The sequence below is a fragment of the Salvelinus namaycush genome, chromosome 34 (assembly GCF_016432855.1).
Source record: "Salvelinus namaycush isolate Seneca chromosome 34, SaNama_1.0, whole genome shotgun sequence".
NCBI lineage: Eukaryota > Metazoa > Chordata > Actinopteri > Salmoniformes > Salmonidae > Salvelinus > Salvelinus namaycush.
Window position 1 is genome coordinate 6,110,798 of NC_052340.1, and position 27,242 is coordinate 6,138,039.

The following is a 27,242-nucleotide window of genomic DNA, read 5'->3' on the forward strand; positions in this document are numbered from 1 at the left end:
TTTTTTTGTGAGTGTACTGTTACACGGTAGGGTATTTGTTTATTCTTTTTTTCAAGCAAAGTATAAAGGGAGTTTTACTCCAGTCTAGTAGGTGGTGGTAATGCAACATATATTGGATGCCAACCGCCGTTAAACCTCATCGAAGAAGGTCAACAACCTACTTGACAGAGATTGAAGCATTTTCTAAATAATAATGTGCAAATATTGTACAATCCAGGTGTGCAAAGATCTTAGAGACTTACCCAGAAAGACTCACAGCTGTAATCGCTGCCAAAGGTGATTCTAACGTGATGACTTGGATTGAATACTTTTCTAATCAAGATATGAACTCAGCAAAAAAAGAAATGTCCTCTCACTGTCAACTGCATTTATTTTCAGCAAACTTAACATGTGTAAATATTTGTATGAACATAAGATTCAACAACTGAGACATAAACTGAACAAGTTCCACAGACATGTGACTAACAGAAATTGAATAATGTGTCCCTGAACAAAGGGGGGGAAAAATCAAAAATAACAGTTGGTATCTGGTGTGGCCACCAGCTGCATGAATTACTGCAGTGCATCTCCTCCTCATGGACTGCACCAGATTAGCCAGTTCTTGCTGTGAGATGTTACCCCACTCTTCCACCAAGGCACCTGCAAGTTCCTGGACATTTCTGGGGGGAATGGCCCTAGCCCTCACCCTCCGATCCAACAGGTCTCAGATGTGCTCAATGGGATTGAGATCCGGGCTCTTCGCTGGCCATGGCAGAACACTGACATTCCTGTCTTGCAGGAAATCACGCACAGAACGAGCAGTATTGCTGGTGGCTTTGTCATGCTGGAGGGTCATGTCAGGATGAGCCTGCAGGAAGGATACCACATGAGGGAGGAGGATGTCTTCCCTGTAACGCACAGCGTTGAGATTGCCTGCAATGACAACAACCTCAGTCCGATGATGCTGTGACACACCACCCCAGACCATGACGGACCATCCACCTCCAAGTCGATCCCGCTCCAGAGTATAGACCTTGGTGTAACGCTCATTTCTTCGACGATAAACATGAATCCAACCATCACCCCTGGTGAGACAAAACTGTGACTCGTCATTGAAGAGCACTTTTTGCCAGTCCTGTCTGGTCCAGCGACTGTGGGTTTGTGCCCATAGGCTACGTTGTTGCCGGTGATGTCTGGTGAGGACAAGCCCTCAGTCCAGCCTCTCTTAGCCTATTGCGGACAGTCTGAGCACTGATGGAGGGATTGTGCGTTCCTGGTGTAACTCGGCAGTTGTTGTTGCCATCCTGTACCTGTCCCGCAGGTGTGATGTTCGGATGTACCGATCCTGTGCAGGTGTTGTTACACGTGGTCTGCCACTGCGAGGACGATTAGCTGTCCGTCCTGTCTCCCTGTAGCGCTGTCTTAGGCGTCTCACAGTATGGACATTGCAATGTATTGCCCTGGCGACATCTGCAGTCCTCATGCCTCCTTGCAGCATGCCTAAGGCACGTTCACGCAGATGAGCAGGGACCCTGGGCATCTTTCTTTTGGTGTTTTTCAGAGTCAGTAGAAAGGCCTCTTTAGTGTCCTAAGTTTTCGTAACTGTGACCTTAATTGCCTACCGTCTGTAAGCCGTTAGTGTCCACAGGTGCATGTTCATTAATTGTTTATGGTTCATCGAACAAGCATGGGAAACAGTGTTTAGACCCTTCACAATGAAGATCTGTGAAGTTATTGGGATTTTTACGAATTGTCTTTGAAAGACAGGGTCCTGAAAAAGGGACCTTTCTTTTCTGGCTGAGTTTATTAGCGTTTTATTTTTCAGAAATAAAACACAAATATATCTTGACTATATAAGTATTCAACCCAAGAGTCTTTCTGGGTAAGTCTCTAAGATCTTTGCACACCTGGATTGTACAATATTTGCACATTATTATTTAAAAAATGCTTCAATCTCTGTCAAGTTGGTTGTTGACCTTCTTAGATGAGGTTTAACGGCAGTTGGCATCCAATATATGTTGCATTACCGCCACCTACCAGACTGGAGTAAAACTCCCTTATACTTTGCTTGAAAAAATAAAACAAATACCCTACCACACTATTTTGTGTAGATTGTTAAAAAAAGGTTTCAATCCATTTTAATCCCACTTTGTAACACAACAAAATGTGGAAAAAGTTAAAGTGCTACTGTCGGATGTGTGTGCGTGCATGTGTGACTGGTCACTGTAGGATAAGTGGGCGACCTCTTCCTGTCTGTCTCTCTGTGCGGTGGGCCCTTTGTCTCCTCGCAGTCCTTGGGGACACAGACCACGCCCGCCTTACCTGACAATTGTTTAGCGTGAGGAGCACGGGGAGGCAGACGGGGGGGGGGGGGGTCTCAGGAACAAGGTGTTGTGTGTGTTGACAGGGTTCTTTCAGGAAGGCCAACAACCCTTTGATGTGATGAGCAGCTGACACTCTGGTCTCAGTCACACCACCCTATGGACACACGCACGCACACACACGCACAACCCCCCCCCCCCCCCCCCCCCCCACACACACACACACAGTCTTGTACAACTAACCTTGTGGGGGGACACAATTCAGTCCCATTCAAAACCCTATTTTCCTTAACACTAACCTTAAATCAAAAACCTAACCCTAAAACTAACCCTAGCTCCTAAACCTAATTCTTATCCTAACACTAATTCTAACCTTAACCCTAAACTCCATAGAAAGAGCATTTGACCTTGTGGGGACCAACAAAATGTCCCCAGTTGGTCAAATTTTTGTTTGTTTACTATTCTTGTGGGGACTTCTGGTCCCCAACAAGTATAATTAAGCACACACACCAGTTTTAAGAGCTGTTTCTGTGTTTACTTGAATAATGCTCAGGAAATTTGATCAGAAACCGAGAGTAATGGAATGAGTCTATTATGTTGGAGAAAGCTTTAGGTTGGAGAACCTAATTAGTTGAAGTCAATGGCAGAAGTGTGCTACAGTACAGAACATACCTCCTAGACCTCTCAGCTGTCAATATCCTGGGTTAGACTAAAGATGAGAAGGCATCACATTTTATTGGTCACATACACATGGTTAGCAGATGTTATTGCGGGTGTAGCGAAATGCTTGTGCTTCTAGTCCCGACAGTGCAGCAACATCTAACGAGTAATATCTAACAAATACCTAATACACACAAATCTAAGTAAAGGAATGGAATAAGAATATATAAATATATGGATGAGCAATGACAGAGCAGCATAGGCTAAGATGCAATATAATACAGAATATACATATGAGATAAGCAATGCAAGACATGTAAACATTATTAAAGTGACTGGTGTTTCATTATTTAAAGTGGCCAATGATTTCAAGTCTGTATGTAGGCAGCAGCCTCTCTGTGCTAGTGATGGCTGTTTAACAGTCTGATGGCCTTGAGATAGAAGCTGTTTTTCAGTCTCTCGGTCCCAGCTTTTATGCACCTGTACTGACCTGGCCTTCTGGATGGTAGCGGGTGAACAGGCAGTGGCTCGGGTGGTTGTTGTCCTTGGGTGAACTTTTTGGCCTTCCTGTGACATCGGGTGCCGTAGGTGTCCTGGAGAGTAGGTAGTTTGCCCCCGGTGATGCGTTGTGCAGACCGTACCACCCTCTGGAGAGCCTTGCGGTTGTGGGCGGTGCAGTTGCCGTACCAGGCGGTGATACAGCCCGACAGGATGCACTCGATTGTACATCTGTAAAGCTTTGTGAGGGTTTTAGGTGACAAGCCAAATTTGTTCAGCCTTCTGAGGATGAAGAGGCGCTGTTGCACATTCTTCACTACACTCTCTGTGTGGGTGGAACATTTCAGTTTGTCCATGATGTGTACGCTGAGGAACTTAAAACTTTACACCTTCTCCACTGCTGTCCCGTCGATGTGGATGGGGGGGTGCTCCCTCTGCTGTTTCTTGAAGTCCACGATCATCTCCTTTGTTTTGTTGACGTTGAGTGAGAGGTTGTTTTCCTAACACCACACTCCGAGAGCCCTCACCTCCTCCCTGTAGGCTGTCTCGTCGTTGTTGGTAATCAAGTCTACTACCGTTGTATCGTCTGCAATCTTGATGATTGAGTTGGAGGCGTGCATGCATTTTTTTTCCCAAGATGGCGTAGCAGTGCAGATGTGGTTTGTCGTCCTCTCGTGTACTTTTGTATTTTTCGTTTTTTTTTTGGTATATATTTCAATTTATTTTCAATCTCTTTTCCATGTTTAAATTAAATATACCTTCTGGTAACCCACCTCACCCAATGTGACACAGATCCGCTATATTTTTAGACCTTATAGCCAGAACCTCCATCAGAAGCTAGCCATCAGAAGATAACCAGCTAATTAGCTACTAACTATTTACCCATTGTTAGCCACTGCTAGCGGCCTTTCCTTCTGCACAGACACCAGCTGTTTAGCCTGGATAATACTTGCCAGCATCGGACTGTTTTCTCCACTACAACGCCGGATTCCTGCTGTAAACCCTGGACCATTACTCCTGATCATCACAGCTAGCTAGCTGCCACCGAGTGACCCAGCCCCGAAGCTAGCCTTGAGCCAGGCCCACCTCCCGGCCTACTCTGTGATCACCCGGCTACTCAGCCGATGCCTTCCGGACTCTACCCCAACACAGCTAGAATCCACCACTCCACCGGATCCTTGCCGTAAGCTCTGGACCTGTGCATCGGATCATCACTGCTACCGAGTTGCTATAGTGGCTAACGCCCCTGCCCCGAAGCTAGCACCAGTTAGCCACAAGCCAGGCTCATCTCCCGGCTAGCAAACGAAATTACTACAACTACAATTACCTCTTTCGCCATCTGGTCTGGACCCTTTGTCGACACGGCGCCCCGCCGTACCACCACGACTGGTCCGCCGACTTAACGCCATCCGCTGTGCCCTCAACCGGCCTTTGCCGGACGTCGGAGCAGACGCTTCTACTTACCCCGGCCTGCTAACTTTAAACGCTGTGTCTCACGCGTGCTAGCATTGTAACGACTACCCCGCGGCTTCCCTGTTCCATCTATTGCTGTTCACTGGACCCTATGATCACTTGGCTACATAGCTGATGCCTGCTGGACTGTTCATTAATCCCGGTACTCCATTTTGTTGATTTTGTTTGTTTATCTGTTGGCCCCAACTCAGGCCGTGTGTACAGTCGTGGCCAAAAGTTTTGAGAATGACACAAATATACATTTTCACAAAGTCTGCTGCCTCAGTTTGTATGATGTCAATTTGCATATACTCCAGAATGTTATGAAGAGTGATCAGATGAATTGCAATTAATTGCAAAGTCCCTCTTTGCCATGCAAATGAACTGAATCCCCCAAAAACATTTCCACTGCATTTCAGCCCTGTCACAAAAGGACCAGCTGACATCATGTCAGTGATTCTCTCGTTAACACAGGTGTGAGTGTTGACGAGGACAAGGCTGGAGATCACTCTGTCATGCTGATTGTGTTCGAATAACAGACTGGAAGCTTCAAAAGGAGGGTGGTGCTTGGAATCATTGTTCTTCCTCTGTCAGCCATGGCTACCTGCAAGGAAACACGTGCCGTCGTCATTGCTTTGTACAAAAAGGGCTTCACAGGCAAGGATATTGCTGCCAGTAAGATTGCACCTAAATCAACCATTTATCAGATCATCAATAACTTCAAAGAGAGCGGTTAAATTGTTGTGAAGAACACTTCAGGGAGCCCAAGAAAGTCCAGAAAGCGCCAGGACCGTCTCCTAAAGTTGATTCAGCTGCGGGATCGGGGCACCACCAGTACAGAACTTGCTCAGGAATGGAAGCAGGCAAGTGTGAGTGCATCTGCACACACAGTGAGGCGAAGACTTTTGGAGGATGGCCTGGTGTCAAGAAGGGCAGCAAAGAAGCCACTTCTCTCCAGGAAAAACATAATGGACAGACTAATATTCTGCTAAAGGTACAGGGATTGGACTGCTGAGGACTGGGGTAAAGTCCTTTTCTCTGATGAATCCCCTTTCCGATTGTTTGGGGCATCCGGAAAAAAGCTTGTCCAGAGAAGACAAGGTGAGCGCTACCATCAGTCCTGTGTCATGCCAACAGTAAAGCATCTTGAGACCATTCATGTGTGGGGTTGCTTCTCAGCCAAGGGAGAGGGCTCACTCACAATTTTGCCTAAGAACACAGCCATGAATAAAGAATGGTACCAACACATCCTCCGAGAACAACTTCTCCCAACCATCCAGGAACAGTTTGGTGACGAACAATGCCCTTTCCAGCATGATGGAGCACCTTGCCATAAGGCAAAAGTGATAACTAAGTGGCTCGGGAAACAAAACATCGATATTTTGGGTCCATGGCCAGGAAACTCCCCTAGACCTTAATCCCATTGAGAACTTGTGGTCAATCCTTGAGGCGGGTGGACAAACAAAAACACACATATTCTGACAAACTCCAAGCATTGATTATGCAAGAATTGGCTGCCATCAGTCAGGATGTGGCCCAGAAGTTAATTGACAGCATGCCAGGGCAGATTGCAGAGGTCTTGAAAAAGAGGGTCAACAGTGCAAATATTGACTCTTTGCATCAACTTCATGTAATTGTCAATAAAAGCCTTTGACACTTATGAAATGCTTGTAATTATACTTCAGTATTCCATAGTAACATCTGACAAAAATATCTAAAGACATTGAGGCAGCAAACTTGGTGGAAATTAATATTTGTGTCATTCTCAAAACTTTTGGCCACGACTGTAGTTAACCAACCCTCTCTACCAATTCATCGCCATTTTACCTGTTGTTGTTGTCTTAGCTGATTAGCTGTTGTCTTACCCGTTGTTGCCTTAGCCTTGTACACTGTTGTTTAGGATAGTTATTATTGTCTTAGTTTACTGCAGAGCCCCTAGTTCCACTCAACATCCCTCAGATACCTTCCACCTCCAACATATGTGGTGACCTCACCCAGCATAACTAGCCCGTCCAGAGATGCAACCTCTCTTATCACTCGGTGCCTGGGTTTACCTCCACTGTACCCGCACCCCACCATACCCCTGTCTGTACATTATGCCCTGAATCTATTCTACCACGGCCAGAAATCTGCTTCTTTTATTCTCTGTCCCCAACGCACTAGACGGCCAGTTTTGATAGCCTTTAGCCGTACCCTCATCCTACTCCTCCTCTGTTCCTCGGGTGATGTGGAGGTTAACCCGGGCCCTGCATGTCCCCAGGCACTCTCATTTGTTGACTTCTGTAATCAAAAAAGCCTTGGTTTCATGCATGTTAACATCAGAAGCCTCCTCCCTAAGTTTGTTTTACTCACTGCTTTAGCACACTCTGCCAACCCTGATGTCCTCACCGTTTCTGAATCCTAGCTAAGGAAGGCCACCAAAAATTCTGAGATTTCCATCCCCAACGACAACATTTTCCGTCAAGATAGAACTGCCAAAATATACTGCAGAGAGAGCCTGCAGAGTTCTGTCATACTTTCCAGGTCTATGCCCAAACAGTTCGAGCTTCTAATTTTAAAAATGAATCTCTCCAGAAATAAGTCTCTCACTGTTGCCGTCTGTTATAGACCCCCCTCAACTCCCAGCTGTGCCCTGGACAGCATATGTGAATGCCCCCCATCTATCTTCAGAGTTCGTTCTGTTAGGTGACTTAAACTGGGATATATTTAACACCCCGGCAGTCCTACAATCTAAACTAGATGCCCTCAATCTCACACAAATTATCAAGGGACCCACCAGGTACCACCCTAAATCCGTAAACATGGGCACCCTCATAGATATTATCCTGACCAACTTGCCCTCCAAATACACCTCTGCTGTTTTCAATCAGGATCTCAGCGATCACTGCCTCATTGCCTGCATCCGCGATGGGTTCGCGGTCAAACGACCACCCCTCATCACTGTCAAACGCTCCCTAAAACACTTCTGCGAGCAGGCCTTTCTAATCGACCTGGCCCGGGTATCCTGGAAGGATATTGACCTCATCCCGTCAGTAGAGGATGCCTGGTCGTTCTTTAAAAGTGCTTTCCTCACCATCTTAAATAAGCATGCCCCTTTCAAAAAATGTAGAACTAAGAACAGATATAGCCCTTGGTTCACTCCAGACCTGACTGCCCTCGACCAGCACAAAAACATCCTGTGGCGGACGGCACTAGCATCGAATAGTCACCGCGATATGCAACTTTTCAGGGAAGTCAGGAACCAATACACGGAGTCAGTCAGGAAAGCAAAGGCTAGCTTTTTCAAACAGAAATTTGCATCCTGTAGCTCTAACTCAAAAAAGTTTTGGGACACTGTAAAGTCCATGGAGAATAAGAGCACCTCCTCTCAGCTGGCCATTGCACTGAGGCTAGGAAACACTGTCACCACCGATAAATCGAGAATTTCAATAAGCATTTCTCTACGGCTGGCCATGCTTTCCTCCTGGCTACTCCAACCCCGGCCAACAGCTCCGCACCCCCCGCAGCTGCCTCCCCAGCTTCTCCTTCACCCAAATCCAGATAGCAGATGTTCTGAAAGAGCTGCATAACCTGGACCCGTACAAATCAGCTGGGCTAGACAATCTGGACCCTCTCTTTCTGAAATGATCTGCCGCCATTGTTGCAACCCCTATTACCAGTCTGTTCAACCTCTCTTTCGTATCGTCTGAGGTCCCTAAAGATTGGAAAGCTGCCGCGGTCATCCCCCTCTTCAAAGGGGGAGACACTCTAGACCCAAACTGTTATAGACCTATTTCCATCCTGCCCTGCCTTTCTAATGTCTTCAAAAGCCAAGTTAATAAACAGATCACTGACCATTTTGAATCCCACCGTACCTTCTCTTCGCTGTGCAATCCGGTTTCCGAGCTGGTCACTGGTGCACCTCAGCCACGCTCAAGGTCCTAAACGATATCATAACCGGCATCGATAAAAGACAGTACTGTGCAGCCGTCTTCATCGATCTGGCCAAGGCTTTCGACTCTGTCATCCACTGTATTCTTATCGGCAGACTCAACCGCCTTGGCTTCTCAAATGACTGCCTCGCCTGGTTCACCAACTACTTCTCAGACAGAGAAGTGTGTCAAATCGGAGGGCCTGTTGTCCGGACCTCTGGCAGTCTCTATGGGGGTACCACAGGGTTCAATTCTTGGGCCGACTCTTTTCTCTGTATATATCAATGATGTCGCTCTTGCTGCATGTGATTCCCTGATCCACCTCTACGCAGACGACACCATTCTGTATACATCTGGCCCTTCTTTTGACACTGTGTTAACTAACCTCCAAACGAGCTTCAATGCCATACAACACTCCTTTCCGTGGCCTCCAACTGCTCTTAAACGCTAGTAAAACCAAATGCTTGCTTTTCAACCGTTCGCTGCCCGCATCCGCCCGCCCGACTAGCATCACTACTCTGGACGGTTCTGACTTAGAATACATTTACATTTACATTTAAGTCATTTAGCAGACGCTCTTATCCAGAGCGACTTACAAATTGGTGCATTCACCTTATGATATCCAGTGGAACAACCACTTTACAATAGTGCATCTAACTCTTTTAAGGGGGGGGGGGGTTAGAAGGATTACTTTATCCTATCCTAGGTATTCCAGAATATGTGGACAACTACAAATACCTAGGTGTCTGGCTAGACTGTAAACTCTCCTTCCAGACTCATATTAAACATCTCCAATCCAATATTAAATCTAGAATCGGCTTCCTATTTCGCAACAAAGCCTCCTTCACTCACGCCGCCAAACATACCCTCGTAAAACTGACGATCCTCGACTTCGGCGATGTCATTTACAAAATAGCTTCCAATACTCTACTCACCAAAGCCCCTTATACCGCCCACCACCAAGATCTGTATGCTCTAGTCGGCTGGCCCTCACTACATATTCATCGCCAGACCCACTAGCTCCAGGTCATCTATATGTCTATGCTAGGTAAAGCTCCGCCTTATCTCAGCTCACTGGTCACGATAACAACACCCACCCGTAGCACGCGCTCCAGCAGGTATATCTCACTGGTTATCCCCAAAGCCAACACCTCGCTTGGCTGCCTTTCCTTCCAGTTCTCTGCTGCCAATGACTGGAACGAATTGCAAAAATCGCTGAAGCTGGAGACTTATATTTCCCTCACTAACTTTAAACATCAGCTATCTGAGCAGCTAACCAATCGCTGCAGCTGTGCATAGCCCATCTGTAAATAGCCCACCCAATCTACCTACCTCATCCACATATTGTTTTTATTTACTTTTCTGCTCTTTTGCACACCAGTATTTCTACTTGCACATCATCTGCTCATCTATCACTCCAGTGTTAATTTGCTAAACTGTAATTACTTCGCTACTATGGCCTATTTATTGCTTTACCTCCTCACGCCATTTGCACACACTGTATATAGACTTTCTTTTTTTTCTATTGTGTTATTGACTGTACGCTTGTTTATTCCATGTGTAACTCTGTGTTGTTGTTTGTGTCGCACTGCTTTGCTTTATCTTGGCCAGGTCGCAGTTGTAAATGAGAACTTGTTCTCAACTAGCCTACCTGGTTAAATATAGGTGAAATAATATATTTTTTTAAATGGCCATGCAGTCATGGGTGAATAGGGAGTACAAGAGGGGGCTGAGCACACACCCTTGTGGGGCCCCAGTGTTGAGGATCAGCAAAGTGGAGATGTTGCTTCCTACCTTCACCACCTGGGGTCGGCCCTTCATGAAGTCCAGGACCCAATTGCACAGGGTGGGGTTGAGACTCAGGGCCTCAAGCTTAATGATGAGCTTGGAGGGTACTATGGTGTTGAATGCTGAGCTATAGTCAATGAATAGCATTCTTACATAGATATTCCTCTTGTCCAGATGGGATAGGGCAGTGTGATGGTGATTGCATCGTCTGGGGACCTATTTGGGCGGTAAGCAAATTGAATTGGGTCTAGGGTGACAGGTAAGGTGGAGGTGATAGGATCATCGACTAGTCTCTCAAAGCGCTTCATGATGACAGAAGTCAGTGCTCCTGGGCGATAGTAATTTAGTTCAGTTACCTTTGCATTATTGGGTACAGGAACAATGGTGGCCATCTTGAGGCATGTGGGTACAGCAGACTGGGATAGGGAGAGATTGAATATGTTGGTGAACACACAGCCTGCTGGTTTGCGCATGCTCTGAGGACGTGGCTAGGGATGCCATCTGGGCCGGCAGCCTTGCGAGGGTTAACACGTTTAAATGTGTTACTCAAGTCAGCCACGGAGAAGGAGAACCCACAGTCCTTGGTAGGGTGCCACGTTGGTGGCACTGCATTAACCTCAAAGCGGGCAAAGAAGGTGTTTAGTTCGTCTGGAAGCAAGACGTCAGTGTCCGTGACGTGGCGGGTTTTCCTTTCGTAGTCCGTGATTGTCTGTAGACCCTGCCACACACCAGGGCTTCTCTAATGAAGTGCAAGCAGTAAATTGCTTTTATACTGTGATAATTGAAAGGCAACACACCACAGTATTATTCCAACAGGAACAGTCCATTCATCATTTCAGCCTGCTGGTCTGGATGTTTGGGCCCGTATCCTCAAAGCGCCTCAGAGTAGGAGTGCTGATCTAGGATCAGTCCATATAATCTCATGAATATGATCTAAAAGGCAAAACTGATCCTAGATCAGCACTCCTACTCAGAGACGCTTTGTGGACATGGGCCCTGAGCAGTGAGAGGTTGAGGTTGTGCTTGTGTGCTTGTGTGGTGACTATAGACTTCTGGACTGGCTCCAGGAGGGTGCAGAAAAAGAAGTGGATGTGAATGGACTTTTTTTCCCCAGACGAGAAGTGAGAGGCACTAGGACCATTGTCTTGGTGTGTGTTTGTGTTTATCTTTCCAATTATGTGTGCGTCTCTTCGTGTGAGTGAGTGGATTTATGTTGGCATACTGTAGCATCCGTGTTGGTAGATACGTGATACTGATACGGTTACATAAAGGGGGCTGAGGCTATGATCATTGGGGTTATGAAAAGCGGTAGTAGAGAGAGGAGGAACAGGATGGGGTTAGTATAGAGGGAGTGGCAGATTCAGGGATATCATAGACTTAAGTCCCAAATAGCACCCTTATTCCCTTGTGCACTACTGGTCAACAATTGTGCGCTGCATAGGGAATAGGGTGCCATTTGGAATGGAACCATGGAGTTCATTCTGGTCTTCAGAACGCTGTGTGACCACACTGTAATCTCCTCAACTCTGTAGTGACATGCAAGCTGCCCGCCCACCACAGTTTTATATTACTCTCTCGGTTTGTCTCTTGCCATTCATTACATCTTTATACCTCCCTATTCTTCCCTCACCCCTGCTGAGACAGGTCTGGGAGAGGAAATGGCTGCATGATTGTGGTCAGGGAGTGGATTTCTTACTGTATGGCCTCAGTGTGTGTGTGTGTAGCGATCATAATTCCCCTGAATGTCCAGACAGTGTCCCTGCTCTGTATTGTATCAGTGACTCTATCCAGAATCAGAAAGGAGTACTCCATGTTCAAGAAGGCAAAAAAACAAGTCTAGTACAAAAACACATTTTAATTCAATAATGCAAAATTTCTGAAAAAACTGAGGCAACATTTTTTGTTCTCATTGTTTTAGTCACTATTGCATCTCAACCATATTATCCACAGCTTAAAAGCAGTTTCTAAATTTACACTGATCATTCACAGATAGCATTTCTGAAGTCATATTTTTTTTTTTACTTCTCTCTTACCCAGTCTGTCACACACACGCGCGCATCCCCACCCCCATTCAAGGCCAGGGCAACCCCATCCTCATTCAAGGCCAGGCACACACACTCACACACATTTAACTAACCTTGTTGGGGGCACAATTGATTCCCATTCAAAATCATATTTTCCTTAACCCTAAACCCCAAAGAAATATACTTTTTCCTTGTGGGGACAAACAAAATGTCCACAGTCAAATGTTTGTTTATTTGCCATTCTTGTGGAGACTTCTGGTCCCCACAAGTATAGTTAGACAGACAGACACACTGCAGTAGTTTCACACAGACCCTTCTGTGCATTCACATTTGCTTCTGTGGAGTATAACAAGGTTGACTGAGGGTTTGGGTTAGGTTAGATTCAGACGTTGTGGTGAACCATGTCCAATCTATTGTATGTTTGAGTTGACCAGAATGCACTGCAGGTGATGATAGTGCCAATGTAGGCTCTAGTCTCTGTCTAGGGAGGGGTGGGGCTTACAGGTGCAATTGGGACCACCAAGGTACTAGCAACAGGGTTGCTTGTACAGTACATTTTCACAAACACACACACACAATAATATTCAGCAAACCCTGTTTCGACCTGCCTTCAACCCACCTTTTGTTTAGGTGTCGTCTTCAAAAACGCTCACAAACAAAAACACGCTCTTGGAATTGTATTACATTGCTTTCTGACATTACACGCTCCTTTCTCACTGACTGTCACATGAACAAACATTATTGATGAGGCTGCGAAAGCACTTTTTCCCCCTGTTGACTAGTTGAGTTAAAGAGTCTTCATGTTTCTCTGCGTTAAAGAGAGTCTTCAGTCTTCTCTGTACACTGGTGGCAGGTGGATACCCTGCAGGTGGGTCTCCAACAACATGAATGCTGGGATAGCTGAGTGCCACACTACTGTATGATATGTAAAGGACCATTTCCTGTGAGGTCACTTCCTCTTTAATGGTGCGTTGTTGACACGATGGCTGGTTGTAGCTGAGGCAACACGCTGGATGTGTCACGATGTGTGTGAATGTCAGGACCTCCAATCACATGTCCCTAACTGTCTTAACCTGATGAGAGGGAGAGAACTACATGGGGAGGTTCTCTTCTGCACGGTTGAACCAGTCTAGTAAATGTGGAGGTGGAGTGAAGATGACGTATCGTCTTGTTAACGTCCAAAAGCAGAAGTCGCCTCCCAGGCTCTTTCAGTTCCCCCTGAAAACCAGATGCAATCGTATTCCCCTGACCCCGCAGATGGTGCTCCTGTCTCCTTAGGACGGCTTTCTGATTGGAGAAAAGTCTATTGTATGTTACCCCTTATCTTTTGACCGAGCTGAAAAGTTTGCGAGAGCAGAGAAGATTGCTTTCTGATTATATTATAATAGCGCTGATTTATTGGTAAGGCAAAAACAAGAGTGTGTCCATTCTGTTTCTTGTCTTTAATGAATTTTTGACTTATCTGATGAAGAGGAGTCATCTTCATCCTCTTTGGCCCTTATGCCACCTGAGTCAGTCTGACCCTGCCTCGCTCCATTCGCCAACTGAGTCCACTGTGTTCTATCTCCGCCCTCTGTCCCTCAACATCCCACAATCAGATGCTGCCTTATCTCCTCTCAACCAATAAAGAGCTGTTCCAGATGACTGGCGGGGCCTGATAGTTAACAGTGTCAGAATAAGATTTCCAAAAGCAGGCACATACACATCCAAAAAGCACTCGGGGGGGGGGGGATTGAACAAGATTTAGGTTTTGTTGTTCTGAGTGACGGGCACTTGAACACCTTTCTGTCCGGTTGCTATGGACACAAGAAATGGCAGTGGAGCCAAGAGTCAAAAACACTTTTTGAAAAATGTACTGTACAAAGTGCATAAACCGTTTCATGCACGCTATTACATGTAAGTCAGACATTCAGAACTGTAACTCACCCAATCTGTACTTCTCTCTGGCCTCGGCCCTCTCCTTGGCATCAAAGTACCAGACAGTGATGGCATAGCTGTAACACACGATGATCTGATCAGACTGACAACAGAGATTCTCAGCTCACAAGCAAGTGCAGACTAATTCAGCACAGTATAGTACAGCATAGGACAGAATAGGAGAAGGTTAAGTCTGCTATATACGGTCAGTGGAGGGTTAAGTCTGAGCTGGTTTTGGTCCGTGGAGGGTTAAGTCTGAGCTGGTTTTGGTCCGTGGAGGGTTAAGTCAGGGTCATTGCCTCTCCTGTGGGGCTTCTCAGTGGGGTTGTGTTGTTTATTCCTGTCTCTCTCCCTCAAGCACGAGAGCTGCAACTGAACCGCCCTCCCTCCCTCCACCCCTGACCCCAATCCCAGTCAGGAAATACGTTCTTCCTGTCCTGAGCCCCACCTCACCCCCCAGCTGTTAGACAGAGAGGAGAGGACTAACTAATGAACTAGAATCAGGCCAATCACGTGTCAAATTTTTGTGGTGTACTTCTGACTACTGCGTTCCAGCATTCAGTATGTGTATGAAAAATAACCATGTGCATGATCACAACATCAGGCAGGAGTCTGAATAGGCTCTGGCTGAGTTCATACTTCTCTCAACAGTGGATCATCAACATGAGAGTGGATCTATAATCTGTTAAAGGGATACGTCGGGATTTTGGCAATGAAGCCCTTTATCTACTTCCCCAGAGTCAGATTAACTCCCGGATACCATTTTGATGTTGTCTGCGTGCAGTTTGAAGGAATTTGCTAATGAGTGTTAGCGCTTGCTAGTAGACACCATAGACTTCCAGTCATTGCACTAACGCTAGTTATCATTGACTCGCGAAACTACCTCTAACGTCCTTCATGCTGGATGCAGAGACATACGAATGGTATCCATTCATCTGACTCTGAAGTATCCCTTTAACAGAGCAGGTAAAAGCTTGCCCAACACCATTACGAGCCTTTAGTGAACAGATACTGTACTGTGTGTGAAGGCGATAAAGTGGGTTAGAGGTTGTAACGGCTCGGCAGAGAGAGGAAGTGCGGTGGGGGGGTGGGGGTTTGAGTGGATGTGGTTATGGTTATGGTCAAACCATGTGGCACACTTTCAGGGAACTGAAAGCAGTGGGAGTCATCCAAATACCTCTCTGGGAATGACTTTGTGTGCCTTAGTACATAGTAAATCTATGTTTGAGTATACAATACCTATGGGACATTTGTGTGTGTGAGATTGAATACATTGCGTCTCAGTGAGCATGCAGTAACTTTGTAAGTGTACATACGGTATCACTTCTCTGACCCCAGTGTCCCAGAGTCCATGTCAGCATGCATTTGTGTGTGTGTGTGTGTGCGCGCGCACGCGTGGGGAGAGGCCATACGGGTACGCCTGGTGCCCAAATAGATGACGTATGTCACGCAGCTGAGAGTGGAGTAGATTTGGTTCAGCCAGTTATCCCGATGAGCCCTTCCCAGCTAGCTAGGTTATCCTGGCAACAAAAGTAGCACGGTGCTAGTTCAAACAGGTAAAAGAAAGAGATGTTTATTTAGATATGCGAGGGAGAAATAACTTTGTAGTATTGGTCACCATCTGGATGTCACCGTGACATGCCAATTAGCTAACGTGACGACAAGCAGGTGCAAAGGTATTGTATCAGGTGCTGTGTAGTTGCTTCCCACCAGGCAGCCGTATCACGCCGCTGGCGGGAGTTAATGTAGCCAATTTGTTCCATCCCACTTTATTTTGAGTAGGATAGCAGCCTACACAGGAACAAAATACGCAATACTGCATGTGGTAGCAACCACCTGGGTGTCAACATGATACAGTCTAACGTTACTGCTCAACGGGGAGAGTTTGTGCCGCATGCCGGCAACACGACAACACCAAGGGGCCCTCTTGGCGAGCAGGGAAGTATCTAGATAGTGTAGCTTATATCAGGCCAGGATGACAGCTAAAGAAAGCATGGTTTTCACCCAAAAATTACAACCACGGCATTATAGTAAAAAATACAATTATACTCATTTAAAAACGGAATGATTCTGAACACTCTCCCAAGTCCCAACTTCGACAGACAAGTTTCAAATTCTCACTGAACTTTCTAGCCACAAGCATAAATTAGCTACCTGGGAAGGGCTCATCAGGACGAATGACTGAACTGACAAAAAAATCTGTTAGTCTCCACTCGACTCTCAGCTGAGCGACATACATCAATTTGTGCACCAAGCGTGTCCATATAGCCTTTCCCGTGTGTGTGTGTGTGTGCGTGTGTGTGGTCACTCACCGTGTAGCGTAGGCTGGCTTAACCTCATGTGGGTTCCTGCGGTCGGACCAGAAGATGAGCAGACGGTCAAACAGCGGTTCTATGTTGGCCACCACACTCTTCCCCTCTGGATAGATCTGCAGCAGACCTCCTTGAACCTGACCACACACACACATAGGTGTCATGTTAGATGCACAGTGCCTTATCCATAGCCTTGAGGTTAGAGAGGCAGGTGAGTAGCCAGAGGGTTGCCAGTTCGAAACCCATGGCTGACAGGGAAAACCTGGTGGGACTGTAAAGTATAGTAGATTAGATGTATGAGACTCAATGTTCCATTGTACCTTGACATCCCAGTTCTTGTTGAGATAGTAAATGCAGGTGATGCAGCGGCCGTCACCGTTAGGGTTGTCCACGTGACGGATGTACCCTGTGCCGTTACCTGGGTAACAGGCCACCATAGCCTGAGGAGAGAAGACGGGGATGTTACAGTCGGTTACAGTAAGAACATGGGCCTCGCGAGTAGCGCAGTGGTCAAAGGCACTACAGGGTTCATTCCCGGGCTGTGCCACAACTGGCCGTGGCCGGGAGGCCCATAGGACGGCACACAATTGTCCCAGCGTCGTCGGGGGGGCTTTACTTGGCTCATTGTGCTCTAGCGACTCCTTGTGGCGAGCCGGGTCCCTGCAGGCTGATCCCGGTCGCCAGTTGAACCGTGTTTCCTCCGACACATTGGTGCAGTTGGCTCCCCAAAATTGGGGAGAAAAGGGGGACACACACTTCTCCAGACTGCCTTTAAAAGAGTGACTGCCCCTAAAAAACAACTAATCCCTTTGAAAACAGCATCGATATGAGTCTAGAAACATTTATTCTAGTGTCAAAATTGACTAAAAAGTGTAAATATGATAATTTTGGTCATAAAGTCAGTCTCGTCTAAAACGGAGTTTGGAACCTCAGTGCGTTACGAGTAAATGAAGGTTGGGTTTGGATTACAATTATGCCAAGCTCCACGTTAAAATTTCCCCTCCACCCACTTCGCTTCCCTTTATTGAATGGGGCTTGGTTGTTTCATCACCCCCAACCAATGCGTTCAAAGGATCACACCCTTTTGACACTGAAAAGCCCTATACAGATTGACCATGGAATGCATGCTTCCAGCAGGATGCACAGCCAACAACTATGGTTTACATGCCCTGCCAAAGGACCCTATATCATGCAGAATAGGTGGGAGTTCGTTGGTCCCCAGTGGTGGTGAGTATACTGGTAGCTAGACAATAGACTTCTGGTTTTGTATATTTTGATAATCATTATCACCATTATCACTAGCATAGCTTACTATCTAGCTAACGTTAGCCTACCTCAATACAATTCAGATTTGGCTTGGAAACACGATAACATCATGATTGCGATCATCATGATTGTGATGTCGCCAGATTGACTTTAGATGCTGAATACTGTAACTTAACCAGATGAACTAAGATTGAGGGGACCACCGTATTTAAAAAAAAAAAAAAAAACTTGGGTCTATTTTCCTGAATTTCCGCCTGACTGACGTGCCCAAAGTAAACTGCCTGTTACTCAGGCCCAGAAGCCAGCATATGCATATAATTGGTAGCATTGGATAGAAAACTTAAGTTTCTAGAAATGTTAAAATAATGACTGAGACTATAACATAATTGATATGGCAGGCGAAATTCCAAAGAAAACCTACCAGATTTCTTTTTTTTGAGCTCCCAGGCTCTTATAATGGAAATCTCTGTAATTCCAACTCCCAGATTGCAATTGCTATGGCTTCCACTAGATGTCAGTCTTTGTTCATTGTTTCAGGCTTGTTTCTTCAGAAACGAGCAAGAACTTTGAGTTTTTGTACAAAGACTCCCGGTTCAAAATCAGTCTGTTGGCACGCAGTGAAGAGGCCACGCGCTTACTAATTTTACTTTTCTATTGAACATACTTCTTTCCGTATGAAAATATTATAGTTTATTTACATTTTAGCATACCTGAGGATTAAATAGAAACGTAGTTTGACTTGTTTGAACAAAGTTTAGCGGTAGCTTTTTGGACTCCTTTGTCTGCATGTTGAACGAGTGGATTACTGAAATCGATGGCGCCAACTAAACAGACTTTTTGGGATATAAAGAAGGATTTTATCTAACAAAACGACCCTTCATGCTGTAGCTGGGACCTTTGGGATTGCAAACAGAGGAAGATTTTCAAAAGTAAGTGATTTCTTTAATTGCTATTTGTGATTTTATGAAGCCTGTGCTGGTGGGGAAAATGTTGTGGGGCGCCATCATCAAACAATCGCATGGTATGCTTTCGCTGTAAAGCCGATTGTAAATTGGACAACGCAGTTATATTAACAATAATTTAAGCTTTTAAATGATAAGATACTTGTATGTTCATGAATGTTTAATATTACGATTATTTATTTGAATTGCGCGCCCTCCAATTTCACCGGATGTTGTTGACAGCGGGACGCCTATTTAACAAGCTAACGTTAACATTGCTAGCTAGCTATTTTTTGACAAACTTTTCTAACAGTAATGGCGACATTGCCATCTCTCTAAAGTAAATTTGACAACATCTTATGGCAAAATGGTTCCCAAACAATTATTTGCCTACTTTAGTAAAGCCATCGTATTTCCATGCCACTCTGTTAGTGTAATTTAGACTACAGTCACATTAGCCTCTGATGTGCAACCCATGTCTAGGGCACAAATTAATATTGGATGCAGCTATGGTGGTATTAACTAGCTAACTCATGTATGACTACAATAGTGTACTAACTAGCAGCAACAAACTTAAACCAACCCAAGGCCATAGGAAAACATGTCACAGTTGGTTACATAGCGTAACGGTGTCACCGGACTGAATCTACTCCAATCTGCACCCAGTCAGTCTACATATGTAAAGCTTAGAATTAGCTTTCAGAATGTTTAGAATTGAGGGATGATGACATTCGTTGACCCTGTTTTTCTGATAGACAAAGTGCACAGTTGGGTGCCAGACTGATTCCCTGGTGATGAATGGATTCCGTGACCTACCAGAAGGAGCAAAGGTCGGTATCATAACATATCCAGCAATGTGATTGCAATGGTTTAGCGACCTCCAAAAACAATTTTATTCACTGTTCACTTGCTATTTTTACAGCTTGTCAGGCAAGACCTCAGAATAAAAGTGTGTAAGGCGACACAAGTACCCTTGCCAGTCTCCCTCGACTCCAGTGAAAAGGACATGCCATCCTGAGGTATAACTGAACAGTGACTATGTGTGTATGTGTTTCACAGAAACATGTATGGTGCCAGCACATGGAAACTTGCAAGATGATGCGATGACGGACAGATGGGCTTGATACTGATGTCTCGGAATGATGTCTCGTCTTTTTTTAAATGATTGAATTGAATCAGTCAATATGGGGAGGGAGAAACCCTATGTATTCTACACCAGGATCAGGAAACTCCTGTTGTATACTGGGAACCACACAGGAAGGTATGACCACTCTGATATATTTGCCAAGGTAGCCCCATTACCACCACCAGTAGCTGTATCGGCTGGGAATGACAATGAAAGGTGCACATTGTTATATTAGCAGAACACTACTTCTATGGTATTATGTAGAGGGTTGTTTTATTCTACATCAGTGGTTACAAACCGGTCGATTGCAATCGACTCGTCGATCTTCAAACATTTCTGATATGAAAGCCAACAACAATAAAGGCTTGCGCTCCTTTTTCATTTATTTGTGTTGCGCTGTTGGCGGTAGGTGCACTTGATTCAGAAGCCCTGGAAACCTAACGGTCAAACAGAGAAATGGTTCTAATTGTTTTTCCACCATTCATTTTTCCCATAGGGGATTTTAGAAACACTTCAAATAAGGGGGCTGTGTTTTGTCTAGGTTTACCCTGGTGTGACGTTTTGATAACCGTGTAAATCTCTCTCGGACAAGGTGACTTTTATCAGTATATCTGGCTCTATTTACTCTCAGATTTGAAAATGCTAATTAGCATCAAAGTAGACATCATGCAACACTACAAATCCCTGCAAGCACGTCATCTCTAGCTGACACCTTTGCTAACAGGTATTGTGTCCATTTAAAACTTGCACAAGAAAGTTCAAAGAATTGTTCATTTAAAGAAATGTTGCCAATTTATTCATTACTACATTTAACTAACATTAGATAGTTAATCCAGAGATTCTTACCTTTGCCACAATTCAGCAGTCTCATCCAGATCATCATGGCATTTGTAGTTCTTTATGATAGCCACATTAGCAGCTAATTAGCGTTACATTTTTGGGGGGGTAAATACTGCCGACCATATTTTTAAGTCACCTTGTCTGAGAGAGATCTGCACGGTTATCAAATTGTCACGCCAGGGTAAGCCTACACAGAACACAGCCCTTATTTTAAGTGTTTCTAAAATCTCCTATGGGAAAATGGTGGGAAAACGATTGGAACCATTTCCCTATTTTGACCGCTAGGTTTTAAGGGTATTATGACTCATACTGTGGTACTCTATGGTGCGTCTTGGTGGTGGCAAGGACCCACATGTTTGGCTTCCATCATGGCCGCCAGCATTTCTTGAGGAACAAGAGAGAGAAAAAGTGGCCAAAACAGCAGGTGCAGTTCCCCTTTAAGACGTGTTATAAAAACACAACCCAGACACTCCCTCCCTCCCCCTGAGGCAACTGGAACACCCCCGCATTGGGAGGTAGGGTGGCAGGGAAACAGCCTGGCCTGGCCTTAGGAGCTGGGAAACTTCCATCCTTCTCACCAGGGACTGAGCACGGTTTACCCTATATATGGGTTCTGAGAGAGCACTGTGTGAGTTAAGCAAGGTGATAAAGAGAGTAAGGGCCTCCCTGTAACCAACGTTAGGGCTTCCATTTAACCTGTAATTGTAGGACTACGAGGGTTAGGGTTTCAATTGGCTACTAACGTGACAGCGGTTCTGTAATAAGGGTTTTGTGCCATGGCCCATTTTAATAGTGTGAAGAGTGAAGCATGCACACTCAGTCTGCGCTGTGAAACTAGACGCTGTGCCTTTAAGCCATAATGGCCGGGTATGGCAGCCATGTCGCCACTCCCATTCCACTGAGCCTGTACCATATCATCAGTGGGCCGAACCCTTTATCCACCAGTCAGGTAAGAGGCTTTAGGCGGTGAGCAGTAGAAGTGGTAGGGCTCTGCTGTGTGTACAGTTACTTAACCCCTTCACTGGTGTTCGTAGGGATGAAATTCCACTCCATAGGGCACCATATAGGTTACTGTACTCACTCACAGTCCCATGGTTCTGTATAGAGACAGTCAGTCAGTGTCCCAATGATTTCTCGGTGTCTTAAACACTGTTGTGTAGGACCACTCCAATTCTAACCCGCATGCATACATTACGGGTCACACATTACTATGAACTCGGACTGTTCTAAGAACTTTATTATAGAGAAAGAAATGGGTTATCGTCTGCACAAGACGTTACTCAAACACTAACTAGCTGGTTCTGTGGAGGACAGGACCGTGAGCATGTAACTTCTCAGCTAATGTTTCAACCTCACCTGTACTGGACTGGACTGGAGACAGTCCCTTGAGTATCAGTAGAGAAACAATGGCCTCTGGCTGGCATTTCCCCTGCTAGGCAAGGCTGTGTTAAAGACTAGTCCATGTGCTTCTCTAGGGATGTGTGTTTCTGAACGGGCTGGGAGTACACATTCCTTCGCTGCACGCAACTATGCGAAAAGCTAACACCACATATCACATAGGCCGAGTTTACACAAGCTGCCCAATTTTTACCAAAAAGATCAGCACTGAAAAAGATCTGATGTGATTGGTCAAAAGACTCATTATTGGAAAAAAATATCAGAATTGGGCTGCCTGTGTAAACCTAGCCATATTAGCACGTCTAGATCCAACACCACACATGGTGAACACACATGACGCATGACCTTGTTCAATACTAATCCTAATAATAATACTGTGTCACAAAGGCTCTGATCCAACACCTCTAGAACACCAAGGGGTGGTTTCCCAGACACAGATTAAGCCTAATACTGAAATAAAAAGCATTTTCAAAAGATTACCCATTGAGCTTGCTTTTTAGTCCAAGACTAGTCTTAATCTGTGTCTGTGGAACTGCCCCCAAGTCAACCACTTGGCCGTCATTTGCAGAGGAAGCAAATGAAGGTAAACTAAACAATGTAATTAAATGGAATGATAATGTAGGCTATACCAACTGAAGGGAACTAACAGTAAATTGGGATTTGAATATGTGTTATTATTAGGCCTACTGACGGTCGATACTGATAGTGGGTAATATTTAACATGACAGAAATGGTAAACAGAGAAAGTCGGGGTAGCCTATAAATAAGATATTCGAGAGTGCCCATCCCTGAAAATGAAAAAGGCCATACAATTTAAATTCTGCATATTGGCACAGAATTTCATAATTTCAGTTTTCTGCCATACGACTGGTTTCACATTTGTCTCCGGTGATCACAAGTTAAAATATAACCAAAACAAGTGTCATTTATATTTACAATTCCCTTATCCAAATGGATTACTCATTTACCTAGCTCTTATCAGTAGCTCTTACATTACAGTGCATGGAGATAGAAATAAAACCAATCTGAAAAAAATGAAGTAGGTTTCCACTTGGAACCGGTAGGTTCGCTAGACGTTATTCTTGGTTTCCTCGCTCGTAAAGGTTGTGTAATTATTAGGGAATTAAATCAAGGTCAGGAAATGGTGTATCTGTAGACACACCTCCGCCACACCTTAATTTAGTCCATCTCCACCCAAAACGAAGAGCACGCTATTCTCATGCTTACGTTCAAGGTCCGAATATGCATGGAGAAGTGCATCAAAATGGAATTACGTTCCATTTACTCACGCTTAACTCGAGTCGGAATCGGGCCCCTAGCCTTTGTATCTCTGCTGGGGAGGTTGTTTGGGTCAGGTTTGGTGTGTGTGTGTGTGAGAACAGGAATGTGAGAAAGAAAGCCATCAGGGTCCCGGTTGACGGTGTGTTCTGTCAGGGCACGGATACTTTATCACGATACAGATCAGGACCCTGGAGAGTACAGTACACCTCATCCCTTCACCGACTCTGAACAAGAACCTTTTCTCCCTTTTGTTTTACTCTGCCTCTCTTTTCTCACTCTTCCACTGCCTTTTCTCTCTGCCTCCCTTTGTTCTCTCTCTCACCTGGTCTTCCCTTCTCTTAAAAATGATGTCATTATTTCTCCTTTTCTCTCTGTCTTTACCTTCCCTCTCCTCTGTCCCTCCATTGCTCCTTCTCCTTTCTCTCTCCTCCCCTCTCCCAGCCCATCACAGAGTACAAGGGGGAAGAGTAAACACTGGTGAAGAGCGGAGGGCTGACTTCCTCCTTCACTCCAGCTAGGCTCAGTTAGACAAATATTGGCTCTGTTATCAGCAAGGAATGAGGAGCGAGCAGGGAGAGAAGACAGTATCATTCAGTGTCACTCCAGAACTGTCAAGCCCAGAAGCTTCAATACAAAGTGACGACAAAGTCCTTCATGTTCAAATCCACTGAATCCATTACAGTGCCAGTCAGCCTTTTGCATACCGTGGCGCAAAGCAGCTATGTCAAATACACACCTCAATAATCATATCCGACATAGTGAACAGTCACAGGATACCGAAATGACACCCAAATACGCCCATCTGTAGTCAAACCATAATCTGGCTCAGTCTCATTATGGAGGAGTGATACATGCCAAAGTACAAGTGTTCCCTTCTGCCTGTGTGACTCTCTGGCCAGCCTGCCGGCCACCATCGTCTCGCCTCATTACCGCGCGACGCTCACATGCTGTGTGTGTTCATTAACCTCTGACTCCAGCCCCAACCTGCTGGTCTCTACCCACCAACAAGTACCACACACACACAGCCAGGACAGAGCTCGTCTGAAGTCCCTCCAGGAGTCAGTGTGTAGAGGACAGACATTACAGTAATCCCGATGTGATTTACTGTACTGGGACTGTTAAACGTGGCTACATAATTCAACTGATAACATTGTGGTGTATAACACACAGGACATGGACTGTAAGTAAGACTTGATTTAAAGGATTGGCTAGTGAACATATACAGTATAATCAGTACAGTAGTTTTTTAAGAGCACTCGAAATACATCTGGCTGCTCTAATGTTATGTATTGTGTTTTGACAGATGGGGGGGGGTTTGTTCACGACAGGGTCAGGCTGCTTCTGGGAAATATGATGTCATCAGCACCATGGGTGGTGGTGTTGCATTGTGGGAAAGAATGACCTTACTAAGGCCTTTGCGTTGATCCTGACTCACTGTGGAAGAGCTCTTTATCTGGGATTGAGATGGAAATCAGTCTCAATTCACTCTGCTCTGTTGCTAAGCAATCAGTGTCAGGGCACAGAGAAATGCTGGTGAACATTTATATGTTGTCAAGCACTTCCAGCGGGCTTCCAGAATGTTTTAGTCGCTAATAGTCGCATCCTCTAACCTCGCATCCCCTAACCGCACTCATTACACTCACAAAAATGTCAACGGAAACAAATGGGAAAAGCACTATAGTGGTAGATATACAGCCAATAAAATGTTCGATGCTTAGGGGTAGATATACAGCCAATAGATGTTTGATGCTTAGCGGTAGATATACAGCCAATAGATGTTTGATGCTTAGCGGTAGATATACAGCCAATAAAATGTTTGATGCTTAGCGGTAGATATACAGCCAATAGATGTTTGATGCTTAGGGGTAGATATACAGCCAATAAAATGTTTGATGCTTAGGGGTAGATATACAGCCAATAGATGTTTGATGCTTAGCGGTAGATATACAGCCAATAGATGTTTGATGCTTAGTGGTAGATATACAGCCAATAAAATGTTCGATGCTTAGCGGTAGATATACAGCCAATAAAATGTTCGATGCTTAGCGGTAGATATACAGCCAATAGATGTTTGATGCTTAGCGGTAGATATACAGCCAATAGATGTTTGATGCTTAGAGGTAGATATACAGCCAATAGATGTTTGATGCTTAGTGGTAGATATACAGCCAATAGATGTTTGACGCTTAGCGGTAGATATACAGCCAATAGATGTTTGACGCTTGCACTGACCATGATGTTGAAGATTGCAGCCCACTGCATGTATGCATGTAGTATTTTATAAGTGCACATTTTTTGGGCCTGAGAGCACGTGCAACTGTTGCATACTTAATTGTGGTTAACATGTACCGTGCCACAGCACAGCCCTAGCCTGGAGGATATGCACACGTGTGTACAAACACACACAAAGCTGAAAAAACAAAGTCCTTGTACACCAGCGTTCATATAGACATGAGACAGTCCAAACCAGCGCGAGTAGAGATCTAAGCCAGTAGTCAACCAGAACTGTGAGAGTCAGCCAAACCGGCATATGAATGTCACAAACACCGTGACCGTACAACGGTATCCCAGTCGCTCTCCTCCCCTGTTGCTCCCAGCCCCCGATCTCATTCAAACGGCATGACCCGACGTGTCGCGATCAGATCAGCCTTCTTCAATCTCTCTTCAAATCTCTCTGTGCCTCCGTGCCAATCTAATGGGCACCGCTGGCACCAGCATTAATGCCCTAATAGCGCTGTCTCCTGTCTCTGCCCGCATGCCTGCCTGCCAAGATGAAGGCCAGAGAGAGAGAGAACAGGCTGTTCCTGGAAAGAAGAAAAATAAAAAGGGCCGAGCACGCTGGCATAGCATACTGCCAGCAGATAAGGGGCATGGAGGACAGAGGCAGGAGGGAGATAAGGCTGAACAAATACACGGCCTGATCCTGATGAGACAGACACACAGACAGACAGGAGAGAGGGGAGAGCATCAGGGTAGTGCTAGGCTAACTAGCTAGCACTGGGGTAGGTAGGTGTATACTGGGATGGGGATTTGCCAGGCTGAGCTTAGCTGAAGTGGGCCTGTGTGGGTTATACTGGACTGGGCTGATGTGAGCTGTTCTATGCTGTGATGGCACATTCTGTGCCGATCAGACAGTGACAAATGGGTCGGACTGAGGCGAACTCTGTGTGCTCAGCTGGCCTGTGTATTTCTGGATGAGTCAGTAAGGCTGAGCTAAGGACAGACGGCGCCTGTCCAGGGATCGATACAGGCACATTGGGTTCTATGGCTCTCTGTGGACCTGCAGTAAGTCTCAGGCCTGACTAACCAGCTGAGCTGACACTGACATAAGTAAGATGAAGTAACGCGCCATGACCGTCTGTGAATTATTGGAAGCAAATAGGAAAAATAGGAGTGTTTTGTTACAGGTTTATTTCTAGTGAAATAAACTTTATTGGATATTCTAACAATAAATCCCATTATATTTCCATCTTTCTCTTCACCTCTCTCATCGCATATCCATCTTCTCATAGTTTCCATACTGAAATC

At 45.3% G+C, this 27,242-nt stretch overlaps 1 protein-coding gene across 3 annotated transcripts in view; it reads right to left on the bottom strand.

Moving 5' to 3' along the window:
• Positions 1 to 27,242, bottom strand: part of LOC120029052 — a 47,425-nt gene that overhangs the window by 10,113 nt on the left and 10,070 nt on the right. For 2 of the 3 annotated variants that reach the window (XM_038974344.1, XM_038974343.1), the window contains exons 3-5: positions 17,183 to 17,302; positions 16,863 to 16,999; positions 14,560 to 14,627 (exon numbers count right to left, since the gene is read on the bottom strand). In XM_038974344.1, the coding sequence (XP_038830272.1) occupies positions 14,560 to 14,627; positions 16,863 to 16,999; positions 17,183 to 17,302 (325 nt within the window). Of the gene's footprint in view, positions 1 to 12,444; positions 14,430 to 14,559; positions 14,628 to 16,862; positions 17,000 to 17,182; positions 17,303 to 27,242 lie in introns of those variants that run through there. The other variant, XM_038974345.1, reaches the window with a different exon arrangement.